Source organism: Furipterus horrens, unplaced genomic scaffold, assembly GCF_987537825.1.
Source record: "Furipterus horrens unplaced genomic scaffold, mFurHor1.1.pri manual_scaffold_17, whole genome shotgun sequence".
Lineage (NCBI taxonomy): Eukaryota > Metazoa > Chordata > Mammalia > Chiroptera > Furipteridae > Furipterus > Furipterus horrens.
Window position 1 is genome coordinate 101254547 of NW_028327187.1, and position 24343 is coordinate 101278889.

General features: G+C 37.2%; 1 protein-coding gene across 1 annotated transcript in view; it reads right to left on the bottom strand.

Moving 5' to 3' along the window:
- Positions 1 to 17278, bottom strand: part of IL1RAPL1 (interleukin 1 receptor accessory protein like 1) — a 598169-nt gene extending 580891 nt beyond the window's left edge. The window contains exons 1-2 of the mRNA XM_090264147.1: positions 17203 to 17278; positions 16284 to 16563 (exon numbers count right to left, since the gene is read on the bottom strand). Coding sequence (XP_090120273.1) covers positions 16284 to 16563; positions 17203 to 17278 — 356 coding nt within the window. The remainder of the gene's footprint in view (positions 1 to 16283; positions 16564 to 17202) is intronic.
- Positions 17279 to 24343: the final 7065 nt, after the last annotated feature.

Below are 24343 nucleotides of genomic sequence, written 5' to 3' on the forward strand. Positions count from 1 at the left end.
TTATAGTCATAGAAAATTAGAAGGCATGTATGATGGTTATAGCCTTACACTATTTTCTTACCTAGGATCTCTTCCAATCTCCCTTTTTTTCATCTAGCTAAGTTATATTACTGTGTAAGAACTCAATACTCTCAACACATAGCTTCAATAAGCCTTTCCTGACATTTATTCTGAATTATATGCCTCATCTATATACCCATTATATTCTGTTCTTTCCTCTCTCGTTACCTTTGTCATATTAGACATTATTTGTTGACTTAATTTTCTCCCACAAAAGAGTATAATATTCTTGAGAATGAAGGTTTTGGCTTTGGTTCTCAGCCACTGCGATGCCCCATCTTGCACCCTTCACTCTGGCCACATACATCTATTGTTCTCTCTCACAGCACTTTTTCCCAAATGCCCATGGCTGGCATCGTGCCATTTCCACTGTGTAAAATACAACGTCCTCTCCATTTCTCTATCAAGAAACGTCCATCTCATGCACAGCCTCAAGGCACCCCGTTCTGTGTACCCATCTCTGAATCCTCCTGGCTGCAACAGCACTTTGGCACCAGATCTCTAACAGCATTGGCCATGCAGTGATACAGATTATTCTCGACAAGTCTGTCCTTCCTGGTTGATTGTCTTGCCTTCAGGCCAATTTGTGTCTTACTCATTTTTCTTCTTCTCCCTAAACAAAAGTGCAGATCTAATGCTTAGTAGGTGTTCATTAAGTCTTTGTTGAAAGTACAAACAAAAGAGAACGATATTCCACTTGAATTGCATATATTTAAAAAGTACATATGTGAATGCTTATGTATAGACGTATGTCTGTGTGTATATTCTCTAAATAAATTTATTGTTACATACTGATACACCATTTGTACATATATAGCCATATATTTGATGATCAGATACTAGTGATAAACCAACTTCAAAGAAAATTATAGATACATTGTAGAAAATGATATTTTTATGTGAGCAACAAAGAAAGGGTCCAGAGAAGTGGACACAAATCTCACCTAATAGGAAATTAATCCTAAAGTTAGTGATTAAAACCTGTAATGACAAAACTGTAAAGGCAACAATAAAAACCATAATTTTTTAAAGATCAGAGATCTAGTTATTCCTCAGAGTTAATAATTCTACAAGCCTCTCATGTTGACACAAAAGAGAGAATTCAGAGCTCCTAATTTTATGGCCTTGTTAAAACAGCAAAGCCACAAACAACCCTTGCTGATGAGAAAATTACAACAATTACCAAAATTGTCAAGGGAAAGGTATGACAATATAGAAAAATTTTGTGGCTTGACATTAAGATCAAAAATTAATATTCATGATAAACATCAGAGTCAAGGACATAGAGCTTTGCACTCCAGAATTAAAGGTCTTAAACTCTGATTTTAGAGTAGTCATTAAGTACTGTTTAGACAAACAAAAATGTTATTTCCTCCAGGGGGGCTATTAGGGTAAAGAGAGAGCTGTCATACTTACCTAAGAAAAACACCATTCAGCTATCAAGAAAGTTTGATAGTTTCAATTTTTTACTTTGTAAATCAAAGCCTTTGTACTTTGTACTAAATCCATGGCAGCAATTTTCATTAGAAGCACAATTACTTGGAAATTCCAATTTAGGAACTAGAACATTTTCATTCTTTTGTACAAGATATCTACATGGGATTTCTACACTGTGTCAACAAGGTTAACACATAGGCTTTTACTCTGCACACTACTGGTTTCCTTAATTAAGAAGTTTCCGAAGGCTGAATAATCTGCAGGGCTCATTCATTTGAAGATCAGTGGAGTCTGGAAGGCACCCTGCTATGCCTTTACTACCTATGACTCCATTGTAAATTAAATTTAGATGAAGAGGTAAACAGTCTTTGTAAAGACACTAACTACAGAGTACATCTTAAACATTTTAGAAGGAAGATGCATCCTTTATATTAAATCTTCTAATATTTTAGGAGGAAGTATATAACTTGTATTCATTCACTTTCAATCTGCTACATGCTGGGAACAATGATGTCAGATGCTGGGTGTCCTCCATCAAGAGACTTTTTATACATGTACTATTGTATAAAGCACCTTGTTATTCCTGAACTTGTATGAAATATTATCATTCTCTTAAAAGGATCATTGTCATCTGAATACAAATTCTCAAACTTAATGTGGATAAGAACAACTGGATAAATGTTGAACTGTCAGAATATTTGTCCTTGTTTCCCCAGAAGTTCTGATTTAATGGGCATGTGGTTGGGTCCAGGATATATTTTTATTATTTTTTAAAATTAAATGTATTGGGTGACATTGGTTTATTGAAGGACATTTTTAAAACTAGTACTTTGGGATTTTTCATCTAATTACACATCAGACCATAATTTGAGAAACTTTGAGCAGCAGTTTTCAAGTTTTTTTTGTTTGTTTTTTGAGGGGGTCCTATTTCCCTTAAATGATGTTAGAAAAGCTCTATATGTTTTAAAATGGTATCTGTAGTTTTGAAAGTTTAAAATAAGTTCATTAATTGGAGGGGGAATATTTTAAATATTAAAAATGAGATAAAATAATTGCAAGAAATATTTCATGGCATCATTTGATGAAATAGGCTTTAACTATTTTTTGGGGGGGAGTTAATGCACATCAAATATGAATGAAAACAAGTACAATACTTTTCTGGGTTTCATCAAGTGCATCTTAAAATATGATAGTCCAATAAAACATTCCAATTACATTTAAATCAGTATTACTACTATATATTGCATTGGCTGTTATGAATTATGAGTATACTAATTTAGATTAGGCTTCAAATTTATCAGAAATACTGTAAGACAGGCAGGAGAATAAGACCTATAAGTTTAAGTGGCCTTTATTCTGCAAACTAATGTTTCAGACTATCCCTTTGTTTGGCAGCAAAGTCTATTTGCCTCTGTGGCAAGATGCATAGTGCAATTTGGGAAGGGAGAGAGATGTGCCTTTTTTTTTTTGATAAGGCAAAAGAAATGCTATTATGAATTACCAGGAAATTGAGTACATATGGAAGTTGAAGTAGTTCTGGGGATGAATTGCATTCAAACTAGCTTTATGGCACATCCCTTAGAAATTGTTTGTGTGACTCTAGAAAAACTTGGATTTCAGCTGGAAGAGTGCAGTTCTGAGGGGGAGCCTATACGCCAAGTGGGCTAGGTCAGCCTACCAGCTGATCTTAAGGCACCCTGTTCTCATTGTTATTTTTCCCTTTGTTATTATTATTATTAATAGTAGTAGTAATATTCTTTAATGGGGTGACATTGTTTAATAAAACTCATAGAAGCTTCAAGTGTACGTTTATATGATACATGATACATGACCTGTATATTGCATGTACACCCACCACCCAAACTCAAATAATCTTCCATCAACACATGCTTGACCCCCTTTACCCTTGACTGGCCCAAACCTCCTTTGGTGTCATAACCACTAAACTGTTGTCTGTGTCTATGAGTTTTTGCTTGTTTTTCTTGTTTTTATTCATTTTTTTGCTTTCAGTTTTATATCCAGGGTACAAGTAATTACTGTGTCAAAGGCTCTTTCCCTGAATAGACTACTAGCTACAGGGGGAGCCCAGTCTGCCTTAATTCACTGCTGTGCTCCCAATGGCTAGCCCAGTCATGGATGTAGAGTAGATATTTAATAACCTCCTGGGAAAGTCATTCAATTCAGAATGAATACAGTATGAAAAATTCCTAGCCAATTCAAACACATTTACTTAGAAGCAGCTAATTCCCAAACTTTTTACTAATAAATAATATTCTTGTTCACATGCAAATTAATCACTAGTTTACCATTTAGTGGATTGATTTACAGAATCAAGACCAGAAAGACAGTGTCGTTCTCAATATTTAAGATAGATGGGGTAAAAACTAGTTGTCATATTATTTTAATCATTCTCTAAATGCAAAACTATTAAAAACCAATTGAAATCATAATCATGTAAAAACCTTACTTATTTGAAGCAAATAGAGGAAGGTGTGCCTGAAATATCAAAAAAAAATGTCAATTATGAAATCTTTTTAAAAACTTTACTGAGGAGTAGTTGCCAAATATAATTGTATATATTTAAAGTGTATAATGTGATGGTTCAATATATATATCCATTGTGTGGTGAGTACCAACATCAAGATACTTAACATTCCATCACCTAATTATAAGATCTTGTTAAACGAATTTTTGTGTGCCAGTGATTATGAAATCAGAGGATCCAGCTTGATTTTCAGTATTTCCAAATATCAGTGATGTGGTCTAATACCCTTTCCACATCTACATTACGTGATTCTAGGCTGAATATCTAAAACAGTTAATACTCTAAGAAATAGCCAAGAATGGCTTGACATTACCATTTCAAAATCAAGGCTAAGATCCACATGTGGTCATTTAAAATTTAAAAAAATAATTCAGTTCTGTTTCATTAGAACCATGGAGTAACCTTGTGAATGGAAGCCACATGCTAAGAATAGCAGAGTGTAAAGCTTTACAGCCCGGACCTTGCCAAACCGTGAAACTTTCATACAAGTTCAGAAATGCCTATATTACAACTTATTTACATGAGAGAATAAATTATCTTGTTTAAGCCCCTTTTCTATATTATGAAGTATAACTCATAGTATCGCTCTGAAATGTGTTTCTTTCTTTGTTTTTTGGCTTTAGGACAATACAAGACATTTTCCTGAAACCACTAGATCTCACTTCAAATGTTACTCATCCACTTCATAACCTTGACTTGCTTATAGAACTGTCTTTTATGACATTCATGGGAAAAATAGATAGTTCAGGATCTGTAATTGTGAGGCATAATGAAATCAGTTAAATACTTATTCAATTACCTCTTCTGTTTCTGTTTTATAACCTCGGATTCTATATCATAAAGCAGTTACTAAATGGAGAACTGCCAGCGAGTCAGACACGCCACTGAAACTCGCAGAAATCTAGGCTAGAGCAAACTGATGAGAAGAGTCATACTGATCGTTCACCTAAGATTTCGGTAAGATGAATATAAGGAGTATGTAGGGCTGCAGGCTTCTCCCTTGAGTCATTCAAACAGTTTGCGAAAAGCAATGGTGTGGTAATTCTACTCAAGTGTTTCCTAGTGTAATGGCTTAAAGTCAAGGCAACTTGGTTTCCTAAGACCCCCAGAATTTTTGTTGAAAAAGTTCAGGTTTGCACAGGAAAAGCTTTAAGATGAGCCTCTTGCTAGCCCTTTTCCTTTTATTTGTTTCCCATAGCAACATCCAATCGGGCTCAAAATGTCCAATCAAGCATCTTCCCTGATGTATTTTTAACTTCCAAAAGTGATCTTGAATCTTTTTTCCCTTGCTACCCCTACCATTATTACTCTAACCATAGTCCCCACAGTTTCATGCATGAATTATTATAAAAAAAAATTCTGGCCTGTATTCCATGTTCCAGTTTCTCTAAATATTCACATCCTTGCTTCAGAAAAAAATGGCTCTCAGTTTCCTGTTCCCCACTTGACAACTTTATTTACATCTTAGCATCTGTTTTACTATTCTTTATACCTATCTTTCTCATCATAATCTACAAAAACCCCATTTTCCAATAAAAATGATCTACTCACTTTATTAGGAGTAAATAGTCTGTGGCTTTTTTTCTTAGTAACAACAGCAGTTTCTATTGTCAGATAACTATTTGCAGTTTGCTAAGCATTTTCTAGATTAGAGGTTGGCAGACTACAGCCTGCAATCTAAATCCATCTCACCACCAGTTTCTGCAAATAAAGTTTTACTGGCATACAACCAGCCTCATTATTTCATGTATGGTCTATGCCTCTGACCTGGTACAACAGCAGCGTTGAGTTGTTGTAATAGAGACTAAAATGTTCACCACCTAGATTTTTACGAAGTTTCCACCCTCTCTTCTAGAGCTTTTTATATAAGCCACCTCTTTTTTTTAAGGGATTTACTTATTTATTTTTAGAATTAGGGGAAGGGAGGTGGAAAGAGAGGGAGAGAAACATCAATCAGTTGCCTCCTGCTCTCCCCCAAACAGGGGCCTGGCCCGCAACCCAAGCATGCGCTCTGATGGGGAATCGAACCACTAACCTGTTGGTTTGCAGGACGGTGTTTAACTCACTGAGCCACACCAGTCAGGGCCTCTTCTAGATCTTAATTTTGTTTCTCTTAATACTAGTCTTCATGAGACCTCTCTCTATTCCACTTTCCCTAGTTATGTATTTATTTTCCAAAGTACTGCTCAAATCACAGGCCCTTTATGAGCTCTTCTAAGAACAAGCATTCCCTTTACTGTCTGCTCTACATTCATTGAGATTCCTGTTCATATTTTTTACTTGAGAACCACATGCAAAATTAGACTTAAAAAGAGCCTTGGATAATCTTAGCTTTCTATTCAACTTGTTCACATTTCCTAAACTTTTATTGACTGGGTTCTGTGACTTTCTGAGGCCTATTCACTTTATGTTTGTTGACTGTACCAACATTAGCAGTTACCTTTTATTTGGAGAATATTTTTACAAATAAACAAAAATTAAAAATCACAGTACAAAATAACCACCAGTAAAGTTTTGCTGGATTATAAGTGACCTGCATGCCTGGCATATATATTTTTTGCAATTTAACTATTTCCTCATGATAATTACCAATTATGTTATATCACACAGTTTTAGCAATGTTTGTGAAATAAGATAAATGTACATTTTTATATCCATGACTGAAAAGGGCTCATAGTGATTTATTTTACTTAAATTTTTTTAAAAAGCAGAAAAATACATAAGAACCCAAAATTAAACTTTATGTACCTAATGACTTTAAAAATGTATTTTTCTCAGTAGCCTGACTATTTCATATTAAATTGATACTTTTTGGGAGAAAAATTTATGTCTCTGTCTTCCCTGAACATGACACCATGGATTTCAAAGAGTCTCAAAGCTTTCTCTCTTATAGGACTTAGAAGGATAAGAAAAAGCTTTTCTTAATCCAGTTACCTAAGAAACTACCTTATCATCACACCAGCAGAATTTATTTCATCTTCTTAGTTAAAAATCAGTCAGTTGAATAGGCAATTCACACAGCTCTTGGCTTTTATTTCTATCAATTTGGTTTGTTGTTTCTGAAGGGAAAGCATTCAGAAAGATAGCAATCTGGCTAATTATTGCCCTGTACAAAAATAGTTAGATCTCTTAGAAAATGCCCTCATGTCTCAAGCATGGAAAGAAAGCTAAATTTAATATCTCTTCTAGGTTGATGTACCACTTCAGTATGATCTCCAAAAAGTATCAAAATTATGCAACTGCAAAATCTGTCTGATTTTATGGCAAGAAACACAGGTTCTCACCAAAAGAGCACAGGAAAAGTGCCTGATGGGCAGTTCTCCAGTTTTAATTTCTCATCCATAAGAGAATCTGCATCCAGACATGAAACTTTATTTTTAAAACTTTCAATTGCATATAGTTTTTTTTTTTAAGGACTAGCTTATGTAGGTTTAATTGGATTGCTTTTATCACCTATAAATTACACCTGATATTTTCAAGGGTATACTCTGGTTTCAATTAAGAGAAGTAGTTTAACAATTAGGAAACCAAGACTGTGGAACTAGTTTAGGTCCTTGGAACATATATGCATAGGATCATTAAAATTTCTGGGTAGGATATAAAACATTTATATGGAATTTGATTGCCCTGAACAAATTATGAAGACTCCTTGGTGTGTAAATCTTTAATAATTTCTAAAATAATGCTGACATTATTTATCCTTTGATCCACGATTGACTTGATTTTAAACAATAGTCACATAAAACAATAGTAAATATTAAAATTACATTCTACCCTACCGATTAAAATTAATGACTTAAATTATTTATACTACAGTTATAGCAGTTCCTTGTTATGGGTCTTAAAGCCTAAAACAGTATTGCTTTCCACTTCCACCTGGTGACAGAGAAGATATATTGCAGAAAGAATAAAACACACTGTCTTCAGAATACTAAAAATCATGATGTAAGAGAAGCAGTTCATTATCTGTGTTAGTTTCAGACAAGACATATCACAAGAAATAGAATTATTTTATTTTCTCATGGAAAAATTAAGAATCAGAAAATGGTATAATTTTGGCTATAGCAGTGTCTTCCACAATGTAGTCTAAGAACACTAACTCCAATTACTAAAAATTTCATTCAGAACTATTTTTTTTTGATGCCTTTTTTTGTGACGAACATTATTCTACACTGATTCTGAGGAGAAAACATAGTGATAGTAATCAGTTTGGGGTACAGTACATAAATCTACCATCCTGAGAATGTAGCTAAGAGGGTCAATGAGGCATACCCTAAGGCTAGCCAGGCAAAGGCAAATCTAAGACACTTTGGTACATTGTCTTCTGGCACCCTGACTTGAGCACCAAAGTAGAGAGACATCTTTCTTAAAGATATTTGTGGGTGTGGCTTCTGCTTAATGGAGTGGATTACAGTTTCATACATAAAAAGCTCACAGCAGTCTAAAGAATCGTACTAGCTTCTATTGTACTAAAAGAGATAGATGATGTTCAAATTAGATAGAAGCTTCTGAGTCCTTAGCTTTCTATGGAAAAAAAGAAGATAAAACTGGGAGCCATAGAAAACTACTCCTAATAGGCAGGACTGGGCCCTAATCAATAAATTGGTGACCTGAGCCAGTGACTGCTCTGTATATCCCAACCCCAACTCCATCCCATTTTAAATGGGCCTATTTAATTAATCATCTTATCCCTGTCGACTATTGTACATTGGGTGTCTTAAGGTTAGATATCTTTTCAGCTCACAGAGCTCTGGATTTAGGAGCCCCTCCTGAGCAGTTGCCTTCAGGCAACTAAGCATGAAGAACCTCTTTCATGCCAAGAACTTATTTAGCTAGTGAGATCCTGGACTTCTAGCCTGACCCTGATGTCAGAATAAGATAAGACTTTAGGTGTGGATAGGAATGGGGTGAGTGTGCTTTGCATACGTACAGCCATGAATTATTAGGGGTCAAAGGGCATACTCTGTAGGACTGTTATTTTGGTGGGCTCCCCAATGAACCCCACCTCATTCAAACATCTGTTAGCTATAGACTTGGTTAATGGGATATTCATAAGCATAACGCAAGCAGATGCTTGATATGTGGTTATACATTCTAGGTCACCTCTACAAAGTCTTGGCATCCTAATGTGAAGACAGCCACAAAGACCACGTGGAGAAAGGGAGGCCCTGAGAACTCGTGGAGAAAGAAGTAGGCTCAGCCAAATCTGTATCCCAGTGGATTCCAGCCTTAAGCAACCATAGCCAAAATCAGCAGAAGAATCACCCAGTAGAGTCCAGTCCACAGTGCAGAATCAGGTTCAAATATAATGGTTTTTGTTTTAAGCCCCTTCATTTTGGGGTCTTTTCTTCCCACAATAGATAACTGAAACAATTATTCTTTGGAACAATTTGGGAAAGGTACAAAGATGGCAAACATACACTGGATCTTTTTCAAGAAGTAACTATTATTCAGAGACAATGAAAATGGAATTTTAGATGAAGTAACAAAGAGGGAAACATTAAGGAAAATTCATACTTTCACCTGCGAACAGCAAGAAGCATGGTGAGAACATAACTCAAGGTTCCTACAGAGGAAAACACTACATGTGTCTGGAATGAAAGGTTGAAGCCGGGTTTTAAAGGGACAAGCAGTGTCTTCAGACTTCATTTTCCTGGGTAATAAGGCCCATCAAAGACTTCTAGGTAGAGAGGTAAATCTATTTTAAACATAATTCTGCAGCAGTGTGGAATAGTCACACAAATAGAAACAACCTGGAGGCACAGAAACCACTTAAGAAGACATTGCATGAATCCAGAGAACAGATTGACAGCTGTTAGGAGGGGAAGGGGTTGGGGACTGGGTGAAAAAGCCGAAGGGATTAAGAAGTACAAATTGGTAGTTACAGAATACTCATGGGAATGTAAAGTACCACAGAGGGAACGTGTCAATGATATCGAGATAACTATGGATGGGGCCAGGTGGGTACTGGAAGCAGCAGGGGGACCACTCAGTCAAGTACATGATTTTCTAACCATTGTGTTGTACATGTGAAACTAATACAGCATAATACTGAAAGCAAACTATAATTGAAAACTAAAGAAATTTTAAAAATTAAATAAAAGACATTGTACTCACTGGGACCCCTGGCTGGTTTGGCTCAGTGGATTGAGCATCGGCCTGCGAGCTAAGTGTCGCTGGTTCGATCTTCCAGTCAGGGCACATCAGAGAAGGAAAACTCTGACTCCAAAAAACCTCCGCTGCCTTGCGGCATACCTCTTCAGGAGAAAGGCTAAGGGAGTAAACCCCGACAGAAAATCCGGAGCCGGAGTCCCTAAGGCGGTTTGACGTTGTAGTCAACACCGGCAACTCCTGCGGCGCACCTGAAGCCAAGCTGTATTGACTCCGTCTTTCCCTTGGACCCTTCAGCTGCGAAGAGAGGGGGGGTCTGCTGCATGGGCAACAGCAGACCCTCCATATCACCCTGCCCAGGCTCTGTAGCTTCAGCTTCACTGGAGAGGACACTCCAGCGTCATCGCAAGATGTCGATTCAACACGGGAGGAGACAGATACCGTGTCACTCCCGAGTCGGACTGCACAGCCATTCTCGGCGGTGCAGATAGACTCTTAAGAAGCTACACCATCGTCTCTCGAGACGGACGGCTGCCGACGAACGACTCACTGGGAGAATGGAAGATTGTATGAACAAGAAAGAGTAAACTCCAAGGGTATATCTAGGATAAATTGGACAGATCTTGGTAAAGAATTAAGGCAAGGGAAGGAAGGTGAAGGAAACAAGTTTCAGTGCCAATTTCCCAGCTGGTGCCACTGGCATGCTGGTGGTCCTATTTACTAAGAAAGGAGGAATCACCTGAGGAGGAGAGGGGTTTGCTGAAGTAAGTTTTGAAATAGACTTTGGTAGGCTGTTGAATTCAATTTGCCTCTTGGACAAACAGGTTAAGAGAACTATTAGGAAATGGAAAATACACTTTGAGCATTTGTGAAAAGATTCAGAATTGCTCTTTCGGTCATCAACAATTCTTTGATAAATGAAGTTACTAGAATAAATAAGAAAAATCAGGAAGCAGTAATTCTGAAGCTGGCTACACAATAGAAGTATCTGATATCCTGATGTAACTGTCTGGAGTAAGCACTCAGACAGCAGCAGTTTTTAAAGGCTCCCCAGTTCATTCCAAATGTGGCTAAATGGGGAACAACTGATGTAGCAAAATAGAGACAGGAAAAAATAAAATTCTGGTGAACACTGGCATGTAAGAAAAATTTGAAGGAAGAGGGTGCTAAGGAATTTACTGAGCTCCCTATCACAGAGCTAAGAGTAGATGTGGTAAAGATCAGTTTTAAGAAAAGCAAGAGATACTCAGAGGATCTGGCAATTTGAAGTACTTTGGCCTTGGCAAGTAAAATTTCAGTAGAGTAGCTAAAAAGTCCAACTGTCTTTCATCATCTCCATTCTACTATTACACCCACCCAATGAGTCTTCATTTTGGTTATTGCCTTTTTCACCTCTGTAATTTCCATTTGTTTCTCTTTGTAACTTCTATTTCTTTTTTTGAGATTTTTTTCATTTCTTTCATCTGCTTCAAGAGATTTTATAGTTACTTGCTTAAGTATTTTTGCGATGGGTGCTTTTTTTTATAATTTATTTATTTTATCCTCACCCAAGGACATTTTTTCATTGCATTAGAGAGGAAAAGAGAGAGAAACATCGATTGTTTGCCCCCTTCACACGCAATTATTTAGTCTCAAAAGAGAAAATCAAGACTTGCGTAAAGGAACTAGATATCAGAGAGAACGCATTATATGTCATTTGAAAAAATGTTTTGAAAAAAATTAACGTAAAAATCAATCACATTTCTAACAATAGTACCAATGTCCATGTTGAAAACGAAATTAAAAAAATACTACTACCATTTACAAACACACCTAAGAAAAATGAAATACTCAGGTATAAATTTAACTAAATATGTAAAGAATATGTATGCTGAAAACCATAAAATGCTGATAAAGAAATAAAAATGCATTTGGAAATTCAACATATTAGGGTAAAGACTCACCTCAAATTGATCTATATAGTTTTAATGCAATTTCTATCAATATTCCAGGAAACACCTTTCTAGACATAGACAAACTTATACTAAAATTTACATGGAAAGGGAAAGTCCAACAAAAGCTAAAGCAAGCTTTAAAAAATAGGATGAAGTGAGAGAATTCTCTCTGCTTAATGTTTCATCCCACCATAAAGGAACACTAACAAAGACAGAGTGGTAATAACAGAGAGATAGACACATGGACCAGAGGTGTAGAATAAAGAATCTAGAAATAGACTGACATACATATGTCCAAATGACTTTGAATAAATGTGCAAAAGCAATTCCACGAGGGAAACAGAATTTTTTCAACAAATGGTTCTGCAGCAACTGGACATCTATCCAAAAAGCTATATCTTGACCTAAATAAACCCTATGCATTATACAGCTTTTAACTAAAATGGATCAGAGACTAATTTAAATGTAAAGCAATAACACTTTTGGCAAAAAAAAAAATTTTTAAGAGAAAATCTGCAGGACCTAGGGCTAGGCAAAGAGTTCTTCACACCAAAAGCATCATCCATAAATGGCAAAAAGGATGAACTGAACCTCATCAAAATTAAAAGAAACATTTGTTCTGCAAAAGATCCTATTAAGAGGCTAAAAAGCAAACTACAGGTGGACAGAAAAGATCTGCAAACCAGAGATCCCAAATAGGGCAATTATCTAGGATATATTTTAGAAATTCTCAAAATTCAACAGTGAGAATGCAAGTAATACAACTATCAAATGGGCAAAGAACCTGAACAAACGTTTCACCGAAGAGGGCAGAGGTGGCAAAATACCACATGAAAACATGTTAACCATCATTAGCCAGTATGGAGATATGAATTGAACCACAATGAGATATCATGATACACTAATGGCTACAATGAGAATTACTGACAATACCACGCTGGAAGGATGTGGAGAAACTGGACCACTCATATACTACCGGTGGGGACGTAAAATTTTATCAAACTGTAGGACAATATCATAATTAGGATACTGATGTTGATACAGTCAAGATATAGAATAAAGCTATCCTCTGAAGGAGATCTCTTGCCATTCACATCCACCTTCTCATCCCACCAATCCCAGACTGCTACTAATCACTGATCTGTTCTTCCTATCTATTTGTTTCAATTCAAGAATGTTATATAAATGCAATCATATGGTATGTAATATTTTGGAAATGGATTTTTCACTCAACATAATTCCTTTGAATCCATCTAAGTTATTGCATGTGTTCTATAGTTTGTTCCTGTTTATTGTTGAGCAGTGTTTCATGCTACAGACATTACCACAGTGTTTATTCATTCACTGAAGGGCATCTGAGAGAAACCAAGTAAAGGATTCATGAGATCTCTCTCTATTATTTCTCGCAATTGAATGAGAATCTACAACTGCCTCAAAAATAAAAATTTTAGTTAAAAAAATATGGTGCCAAAAACACAGTCTGCTACCCTTTGGAGGGGGCATGAGATACATAAATGTACATATGAAACTTCCAGTAGAGAATAACTCTGTAGAGGTGATTAAAAGACTGGGGGTCAAGAGCACAGAAAAATTTTATGTTTTAAGAAAGTGAATGTATTTTTAAATGGCAATAAAAAACAATACATCGTTATGCAGCTCTCCTTCATTCACTTTTTCATGAAAAGTAAAAGAAAAATTAAAAAAGGAGAAAAATGGAATAAAGAACCAGGTACTAGAGAGCAAAGAATTCTGAGGTATTATTCTGTCCAAAAATAGATACAAAGAGAAGGGGATAGGAAAGCTCTGATTCACTGCACTGATAGTAATCTCAGGCATTTCCATTATTTACAACATGTAATTTTAAATATTTAGATGTACATGCAAATTAGCTACACATGAAAAGGCTTATTGAACCTTTTCATGGATAAGTTTAATACCCAGAACACTTATCAGAAAGACTAGACATTTTTAAACTTCTAAAATTCTTTGTAAGTGGATTATTTAAAAACCTCACGGTGACAGCTTTGTGGCCTGATGGCGAACAGTTACTCACATAACAGGCCCTTAACATCAACACCAAGCCATGCTATACTTTAATTGCTGTTTATGATTTTGAGTACATTTTCCAAGTTGGAAAAAGGAGCCATATCAACACTAGCTTCACAGTACAATAATCAGGCTATTTAAATTTCAGTGATAAAAGTATTCTGGCCAAGGTTATGACTGTCTCTAGAATTCCACTTGACACATGTAAACTTTAAGGTGTTTGTCTTTTAGTTTGACCTTCCATTAAAACATAGACTATAAACATATGGCAAATGTCATGGGTTTTGAAACTTCTTGACCTTAAATTCCTTATTGCAACTATAATTGGAGGAACATTTTAATGCAATTCCTCAGAGCACTGGATCACAGTATATATTTAAACGCAAACTCAGTGCTTTAAAAATTCAGGTTACTAATGTAAACCCATCATTATTTTCCCATCAACAGTGCATAATGAAATTAAGTGTTAGATTGTGGGCATTCAGCTCAATTCTAACCTCAGATAAATGAGGACACACATTTGCCTCTCTTGAAGAATCACCTCTACACATGCATGAACAATCAGAAATAATGTTTTATTTAAAGGAACACAGTAGATGTGATTTTCAATCCAATTACTATTAGTCAAATGAGAACAGCCAGCCCAAACAATACTCTTAACTCTACTATTATGGTAATTATTTCTCAATGCTCCTACAAAAACTTTGCTTCTAATATGAGTTATGTTGAATATATAGGGATTGGTAGGCCCGAAGGGGAAGAACAAGAGTCACCCAAGAAATAGTGAATTTGTTGTTTTCCACTCCAGCCCACTTCTTCCTCAAGCATGATTTTCTGTTTAACATTTTTCTGTGGCTTTGGCCTGTTTTAATGTCCGAACACACCTGTAGCCATGACTCAGCATGACATTCATTCTCACAGGGGACGATGAGGGAGAGGCACAATCCTTATGACAGAGAACTGAGAGTGGCCCATCAGAATTTCAGTAGTGGACGTTGGATTCTGATTTGAAAAAGAGACTAGGTGACTCTCAGAGTTTCTCCAAATTGAGAATTAACTAAATTAAATTTGTCTTTATTTCTCTTAATGAGCCAAAATGCAAGACAAAGAAATAGATTTAAACAGACACTCAGTGTGCCCACACCCTGCTTTGCCAGTGTTTTTATAGTCTAATACTATCCATGATCATTTGTGCTAGGTGTGATTCACCTTTCAAGAAGGGCTAACTTCTTGAACTGAGATCTTTTAACCGTAGATGTGTTACACAGATACTGGTTCAATGTATTAGCATTAGGCAATCTACATGTGTATCTTCTGCAAGCAGACAAAGGTGTGTGGATGTGTGATGAGTTTCTTTGGGGATAAGGGCACAGACTTTACTATTAAAATTTGTATTGGTCCTGAGGGACCTGGGGAAAGTGTTCTATCAACCTAGCACTTTTAGTTAAGAAAATGATCTGGAAACAAAGCATTCATATTCCCTAACATGGCAATGCTTCCCTCCTACTGCTGTGCACATACACACGTTACCTAAATCATCTTTGCAGATGTGTGCAAACCAGAGCTATCTGCGCTCTATCTGTCTGTGAAGGGCAATAAGAAAATGTTACAACCCATTAAGCAATAAACTATGCATCGTTTCTGCAAGTCTTTGCTTACATTTGATTTGTGACATTTCACCTCCTCTATAAATTTTATTTCATAGTCTTTAGTAATTTCTGGCAACATAAGTAGATACCCAGATGGTATCTCTTTTCTCCATAAGACAGAAATAATGTCTCAATATAAATTCCAATCCCATCTTTTTATGATTTAAAGTCTAACTTTTTGAAAGCAGCAACACACACAAATATTGAGACAATAGCTTAGGTGAAAGGGATGGCAGCAGAGTGTAAGTAAAAGAGAGTAGCATGTGGTCTGACCAAGTCAGCAGTAAGAGAATTAAAACGGGGACCCAAGGGTAGGTAGGACGATGACCATATCCAGCTTGAAGCAGCTAGAGGAGCTCGAGACCTTTGCTCATTGTTCTTTATAAGATTATAAAGGGTCCTAAGTCTGAGAGGGGGGAATTGTTACAGAGCGGGGGTCACCCCCCAAATTAATTAATTAATTAATTAATTAATTAAAAAAAGAAAGAACTGAAATGGTACCTGATGACACAGGCATAGAGACCGCTGTCCTGCAGTAATGTTGGCCGGAACCAGATGGAGTCTTCTTCCTTGCTCATTCTACTTCCATCAAAGGCTATCGGCTCTTCAAAGTCTCCAGGACCAGAGCTTTTGTACCACATCAAACTGAGCCCAGCACTTTGGGCTAGGGAGTAATTTGCTCGAATATAACCATAAAATAGGGCGCATTTGATCCGAACAGGCTCTCCCACCAACACTTGGTATTTCTTGATATCGACGGACCAATCGGTGCATCCATCAGCTATAGTAAAAAAGAGAGGGAAAGAAAATGTTAGAGAAAATTCAGTAAGTACTTTACTTAGTCGGTATTCATTCAACAAATATACATGGAGCATCTGTTTTGGACCAGATTCTAGTGTAGGCACAGTGGATGCAGTCATAGGTAAAACTCAGAATGGCACCGAGAAGCAATGTACCCCGCTAACAAACAATGTATTCAATCATGTAGTTTGCTTCTGCTGGAATTTATTCTTATGTTTTACCACGGTGATGGTTATTCATTTACTGCCTTTCTACTCTGCACCCACTTTTTTGCCTATTCTGTGAGTGTGGATCTAGGCCTTTGAAACAGTTTTATTTTGCTAGCTGGCCCTGAAATTCTGTTGGTAGAGGGTGCTGGAGAGACGTTGCAGGAGGAAAGGGTTAGTTTTGCTCTATGGTCCCAGCATGCTTGCTGGGAGGGGGCTCTTGCAAAGTTCAAGGCTTCTCCAGCATCTAGCTTCTGCAGTGCCAGGTAGCCAGCAGCTTGCAATTTTTTTTTTTTTTTTTTTTTAGCATAGCCTCATCTGAGACACTTTCCCATGAATAGATTTCCCAGGGGCTTTAGAAGTTCTTCCCGTGTGGCACTTGAGTGACAGAAGTCACTCAGTAAGCTACGTACGTTCCCAGTAAGGTTTGTAACTCATTCTGGAGGTGAGAAGACAGGGGCTTTTCCTCGGGTGCTGTAAATCAGCCATAGGGGTAACAGCAGCCTTTATTCTTCCGAGTCGTCTTTTGCTACGGACTGAATGTTTGTGTTCTCCTAAAATTCGTATGTTCAAGCTCTAACCCAGAATGTGATCATATTTGGAGGAGGGGTCTTTGGAAGATAAGTAGGTTTGGATGAGTTTATGAGGTCAAAACCCTCATATACCAGCACTTCCCCTCCTCCTTCTATCTCCTCCCTCCCTTCAGGTGCCCACAGAGGACAGGCCTCTGAGTACCGTGAGAAGATCAGCATATGTAACTAGGAAGAGGACTCTCACTAGGAACCAAATCAGCCAGCACCTTGATCTTGGGCTTCTCAGCCTCCAGAGCTATGAGAAATACATTTCTGTTGTGGCAGCCACCCAGTCTATAGATCTGTCCTTCTACCCAATCTTACATGATTCTAACATGTTGTTACATTTAAAATTATTTATAAAAATTTCCCTTATTCATATGAGTGTGTTGCATTCATCTCTGATTGGATCCACACCGATAACATTAGGAATAAACATTTTATAGCCAAAGAAGGCAGAAAGAAATGCAACAAAAGCAGGTCAAGCTCAGGCAGTGGTCTCAGAGCCAGAGACAGAGGTAGGTGGTCACTTGGATCTGTTTTCTGGAAGCATCAGGGGAAGTATAAAGTAGACACCATGGTGAGAAATGAAGCTGATGGGAGAGGGGATGGGGTGAGTTTTCCGGGTTATCTGAAAACACCATTTTCCAAATGGCATGTTAACATCATTTTTATCACCCCTCCCCCTTCATACACACGTGCCCACATACACACAACAACAGGTCCCCACAGGTCAGGTACATCGCTATTAACATCATCACTGAGACGTTGTGAATTTCCTGCTTAGAGAGGGCAGTGGCCCAATTCTTAGCAAGATAATCAATGTGACAGCTCACAGAATACAAACACTGAGCTGAAGTAAAAACCAAGAAAATAGGGCCTCTAACAGCAGTCGCATCTGAGTGTTGCCAGCAGGGTTTAACTCGCTGAAGATTAAAAAGGAGGGCAACCTAAAGGATCTGGGACCAGGATGAATAATGCAGAATTTGAGAGAAGGAAAATGATCGAGATGAAAAGGAAGATATACATCCATTAACACTGTTGAACTACTTATTCCCTCCATGGGGAACATTTGTCACCAACCAACTGCATGCCTGTCTCCCTCCCTTTCTTCAAATATTACCTCCTCAAAGAGGCCTTTTCTAACTGTTCTGTCTGAACCACCAGTGTCCTATTCTGGTCACTTGACCCAGATTCTGCTTTAATATTTTTTCAGAAGAGTTATTGCTATTTGATGTTACACCATGTACCCACTTTTTGTTTGCTTTCTGTTTCCCTAAAAGAATGTAAGCCCCTTGAGGTCAAGAACTTTGTCCTTCTAAACTCACTTGTATTTTTATTTTTTTTATTTTTAAAGATTTTACTGATTTATTTTTAGAAAGGGGTAGGGAGGGAGAAAGAGAGGGAGAGAAACATTGATCAGCTGCCCCTCATACGTCCACAAATGCGGATCTGGCCCACAACCCAGGCATGTGTCCTGACTGGGACTCGAACCAGCAACCTTTCAGTTTGCAGGTTGGTATTCATCCCACTGAGCCATAAGAGCCAGGGCAAAACTCACTTCTTTAGCCCCAGTGCTAAAGAAAACTGTACTTGCTAACCAGCTTAATATACATTTACAAAACGAATGAAGGATTGAACAGATAAATTAACAACTAAATAGTACGAATGTAGAAATTCAACAGAATTCCTAGGATTTTCACACAGCTATGTCTGGCCCTTGTATTCCTTCTCCCTACCACCATAGTATTGTTTCCTGATAAAGGTATTTTCAACTTCACAACATTCTTTAATTTAGATAATTTCCACTACCAAATTTTTGTCTAAGACTCCCGTTAAACACCTGTGTTAGATACTGTATAGAGCCAATTTTGTGGAAGCTTGGTGGACATTTATCCATGTCCCAGTCCTTGCCATCATCCCTGTCAATGCTGCAGAGCTGGCACACCGCACTTCATAGGATGACAAAACTGTACCCAAACAGAGATGTCACAGTTATCTAATTGCCTGAGATATTTATTAACACAATTTTGTACGTTTGACCCATTACATAAAATTAATCCTTTGGGGGATTTTCTTTTAAAGGATTCTGATTCTGGCAATCAGTATTTCTTGTTTTACCACTATATGAATTACAATACAATTCTAGAATCAAGTAACTGACACTGTCTGTCACAGAGATACCGCTGCTAGTGAAAAAGGCAGAAATACCTTCAAGGTAGCAGTATAAATAGGAAGATAAAATTACTCAAACTCTCAGAAGATTTGTAAGATTAAGTGAAATGCTTGAAGCAAAAGGCAAAAACATTTGGTCTAAAAAGTTCTAAAAAGTTAGTTACAAATTATATCAAGACAATAGAGGGAGAGTTGTGTTGGTGACAGATAGAGATATTAATACATACTTCCAGAATATGCTTACTGAAAAAAAGTTGAAAGACAACCACATGTATTATGGAAAATTAGAGTTATTCAGTACTTAACTGGCAACTGGCAATCAAGACAAGAGTTTCAAACAGCTCACAGTCACATGCCAGAGAAAAGGCAGAGGTGAAGTGAGGAAGTAATGGCACCTTGTATATCAATCAAAGACACTGTATGTTCATTTAATATGGAACCAGATGGAGGATGCATGCCTTAGAAAGTTTTACTACTATTAAACCAAATATGTGATCTTCAAAATAAATTATAAAATCATTAACATGTTGTAATACTTTTGGGGGGAAAGATGGCAAATAATACAAACGATAATTAAAGACATTTTCAAATTATTTAGATAAACATTTAAATAAGTAAAGGGCTTATGGTTTTGTCCAATAATTAAATGAAATAAATGATGAGTCGTCTTTTTCCCTTGGTTAACATTTTGCCTCATTTTCACTCTCATAGTGTGTTTGTATCACATTTTTCCTTAAATCATTTGAAAATAAGTTAAAGCAGATACATAACGACATCACAGTATGTCATTTATACATGTCCTTATGAATAAAGACATTTTTCTTCTATAGCCACAAAGTACTTATGTAGTGGGAGGAATCTTGAGACAACCAGACAGATCTTTAAGATCTCAGAGCTAAAGAGAAAATGAGAGATATTAAAACTTAACGCTTGATGTCGAGCATTGCGTCAATGTGTCCTTCCTTCAGCACCTAAACTCTGTTGGCTTGGAAACAATCACTCTGAAAGCTTATTTCTACACATGGTAAGTTCCATTACATAAGTTACCAGGTAACCTTTATCGTGATTAAGTTTAAAGTTATCATCAGATAATCATGTAAGCCAGTAGCATTTCATTGATTTTTCTGTGGTTCAGAATAAAATATCATTCTCTAAGCCTCTGTCAGGAAGTCTGTTATTGGTGCTTTCCCTCCATGATGGGAGGATTCCATGGAGACACCTCTGTAGTTCAAGTTCTCTCAGTCCATGGGAGTCTATGCAGGCAGAGAGTTGCACATAGGAAGCACCATATTCATTCATTTTTGTTACTAACTATAATCTGGGAGCTTAGATGAAGCCAGTGATCAAATTAGATTGAGAGCTAATTCTTTTACAGGGCCTTCAAACTAATGGATCATTTCATAAATCTAAATATATTCCAATGATATTAGGGAAACTATTTTTAATTAAGTCACTATTACTACATATGTGAGCTCAAATGATTTTTATGTAACAAGCTCGAAGTTTGCATTCTTAACAAAGAAGTCTAATCCTAGAACTTATATATATTGCATCCTAATATGAAAATGTAACATTTTACTTACAAAAGGGCAAATTAAGTTATATTACTCTCCAAGTATCTACTTGGGTAGGTACATTGAAATTGTGAAAAATTAATAAGATATATGTGATAGTTTAATAGATGCCCCTCCTTGATCCCCTTTACTAAACTGATACATCTATTCTGCAGCTACTTTGAACATTGCATGCTCACAGCTCACAGTTGTCTCCTCTTGAATATGACCCTTGATTGACAGGAGCCAACCTGCCGGGAAATCTACACACCCCTGAGTGTACCCATTGCCTACAGCTGATTGATGTGAGTATACAGGAGGCCAGCCCCTTTGCCTCAAGTAAGCACAGTTCTATAGTGCAGTTCATGCTTCAGAGCGTCTGTGGTTGTGGATCATGCCAAGCCTGTAGTTCGCCTGTAACCTCCTCACCACCTCTTTTCCCTGCTTCCTGCCCCCCCCCCCCAGGTCTTTCCAGAAGAGCAGTCCTTCAAACAGCTGTATGCATCAACATGTTCATCTTTGGCTCTATTCTAGGAAAACTGACCTAATGCAGATTTATATGTTTGTACACGGAGAGTTAGCTTCCTTCCAGTTTCCATCCTAGGGGTTGGAGACATCAAGACTTGAAGGCATATCCCTTCTTTTCAAGGGGCTCACATTCCAATAGGAGAGTCAAAAGGAAATCAAGAGCATACCATGGAAATGCAATGATAAATAAATGCACGGGGTTGGTCAGGAACATGTTCCATGGAGAGTAGACATTTGAGATGAAAGGGATACTTAAGTTAGCCACACAAAGACTGGCGGACGGACATTTGAATTGGAGGGGAGCACAAAAGCAAAGGCAGAGAAACAAGAGGCAGCATAGTTTTGCAGAAAGTATAAAATGGCTCTGTGGTGTTGAAATAAGTGTAAAGCAAGAGATGACAGGAGAGGAGGGGGAAAGAAGTGGGCAAAGACAGATTATGGAGGTACCATTATGAGACGTAAAAAATCTCTGTCTTCATTGTAAAAGCGATGGGGGAAATACTTTAAAAGTTTCGATCAGGGAAGTGATGGAGCCAGTTTAATGGTTTCAGATATGTTATACTGGGTGGATTTTTAGGTAGAGATATAAGACTTTAGCCAGGAGAGTGACATTATTAAATGTCTGAAGTTGGGCAGTGGTAGCAGAGAAGAAGAAATGGGGCAGATCTGAGAAAGATATAGGAGGTGAAATTGGCAGGAGTAAGTGACAGACTGAATACAAGCAATGAGAAAGAAGAATAATGCTGGTTTAGTCTGCAACTCAAATCTTTTATCATAGACTAAACTACCTCTCCCAGTCAACGAAAAAAAAAAAAAATTAAAACACCATGTCTGTGAAGTGGTGGGGTCTTTGATATGTTTGTTTACAATTTCTTCGTTTAAAAGTCTTAGTCATTGAAAACATATAATGCATTTTAAAGAATTGTTCACAGGCAGACGTAAGATGTGCATATACTTTTATTTCAATAAATAAAAATAAGTACCCGGGATATTGACTTCATTTGTTCCTACCCTAGATGTGCTGAGAAGAGCTGAACTTGGGACATGAGTACAGTTAGGGGGTATAACCCATGCACTTAAGCTGTTCCAGACACCGAACAGAAAGGCTGAGGCTAGATTTTAAATAAGTGAATTCTGCATTTCACTTATACTGGCTGCTATTCTTTTCAAATAGGAACTTCCTAACCTAAAACTGGTAACTCTGCCATCCTTCACAAGAGGAACCTGATGAAACCCCAAATTATCAGCCACAATGACAGCAGCAGAATGCGACGCACGTTAACCTTTGTAGCGTGCATTGGTTCACATGGGACTTCCTCCTCATCTCTACTTTCTGGGCTATCCTTATTTGGCTCAGAATATTGCCAGATTTCTGGGCTTTAAAAATATATACAGTGCAACACTCTTAGAAGAGCTCTTTCAGGTATTTTGGAGAGATTAGTGTGGCTGGCTAAGAATTCCTGTTGCTCAAGAGACTCTGCCAATTATTAGGAATCCAGTTTCTAGAATACCCTTTGTCTGTGAAGCCTGGAAGTGGTAGTCTATCACCCTTGCATTAGGGTAGAGCTGTTGCCTAGGCAAATAGGCTCGTGGTAGTAGAGTTAATCCTCTGTCAGATCTTAACAGCCAAATTCTAGCGGGTATTCCTGATATGGAGACACAAAAATCCATGCATTGCACAGCAGGCAATTGGTGACGATTTACTTTTTAAAATGTTTTTTCCTAATAATAAAAAGAAAAAAATGAAACTGCAGGAGAGTAAAATTCCATTCATTTTCTTAGTTGAATTATGTATCATGATTTTTATACCGAATATTTTGTAATATGCCATAATAATGCCTAATATGCCATAATAATGCTATATTATAATTTACTTATCTCTTCTGCTATTAGTTGTTTATAAGTTTCGCCTCTAGGTTTCACTGTGATAAAACAATTTTATATATACAGTGCTCCACATCCTTACCCTCACAAATAAAAGTAGCATTATTCTCTCAGAGCCTAATCCCAGAAGTGCAGTTATTGGATCAAATAATGTATTTTCAAGGCTTTTAGTGATTTTTAAACAGATTTTTCAAAACTGTCTCATAACAGCCATCTACATAAGCACCTATTTAACTACATATGCTAAGATTTTATTTACTCTCATGTACTGTTTCTTAAGCTGAGCACCGAGTATAGTTTTCTACTTTTCACTCAAATTACAAAAATATAGCATCATAAGTATCATTCATCTGATCACCGAATGGTGAAATATTCACAGCCAGCACTTATCAACCCTAAATCTCTGACAGGATTCATCATACATATGTCGCTCAATTTCCAAATATCTTTACTCAACAGTATAATTCAATCCATTCACTTCTGTATTGTCTATTCAACGAAAGATTGTGTTAAAGCAAGCTTTTGTACTTCATTTGGCTCCACGCTTCAAGAATGCCTTTCATAAGGCAAAACAAGGTAGTGAAGCTCCTCGAGGTGCAGTAAAGACATCTGCTGGCCAACTTGGGACCCCCCTCCCTTTTGCTCAGCCATAGTGGCCCCTCAATACCTGGTATCTTTCCTTTCACCTGTAACATGGCCTGGTCCATTGCATACCACGCCCATGATTTGTATTTACTCTTCCTGCACTGCTGTTATTACTTTTTCCTTTATTGGATCAGGTCAGGATGATCACCCCTCTTTGGGCATGATTTTTATCTTTCCTGGGGAGGAACATCTAACCA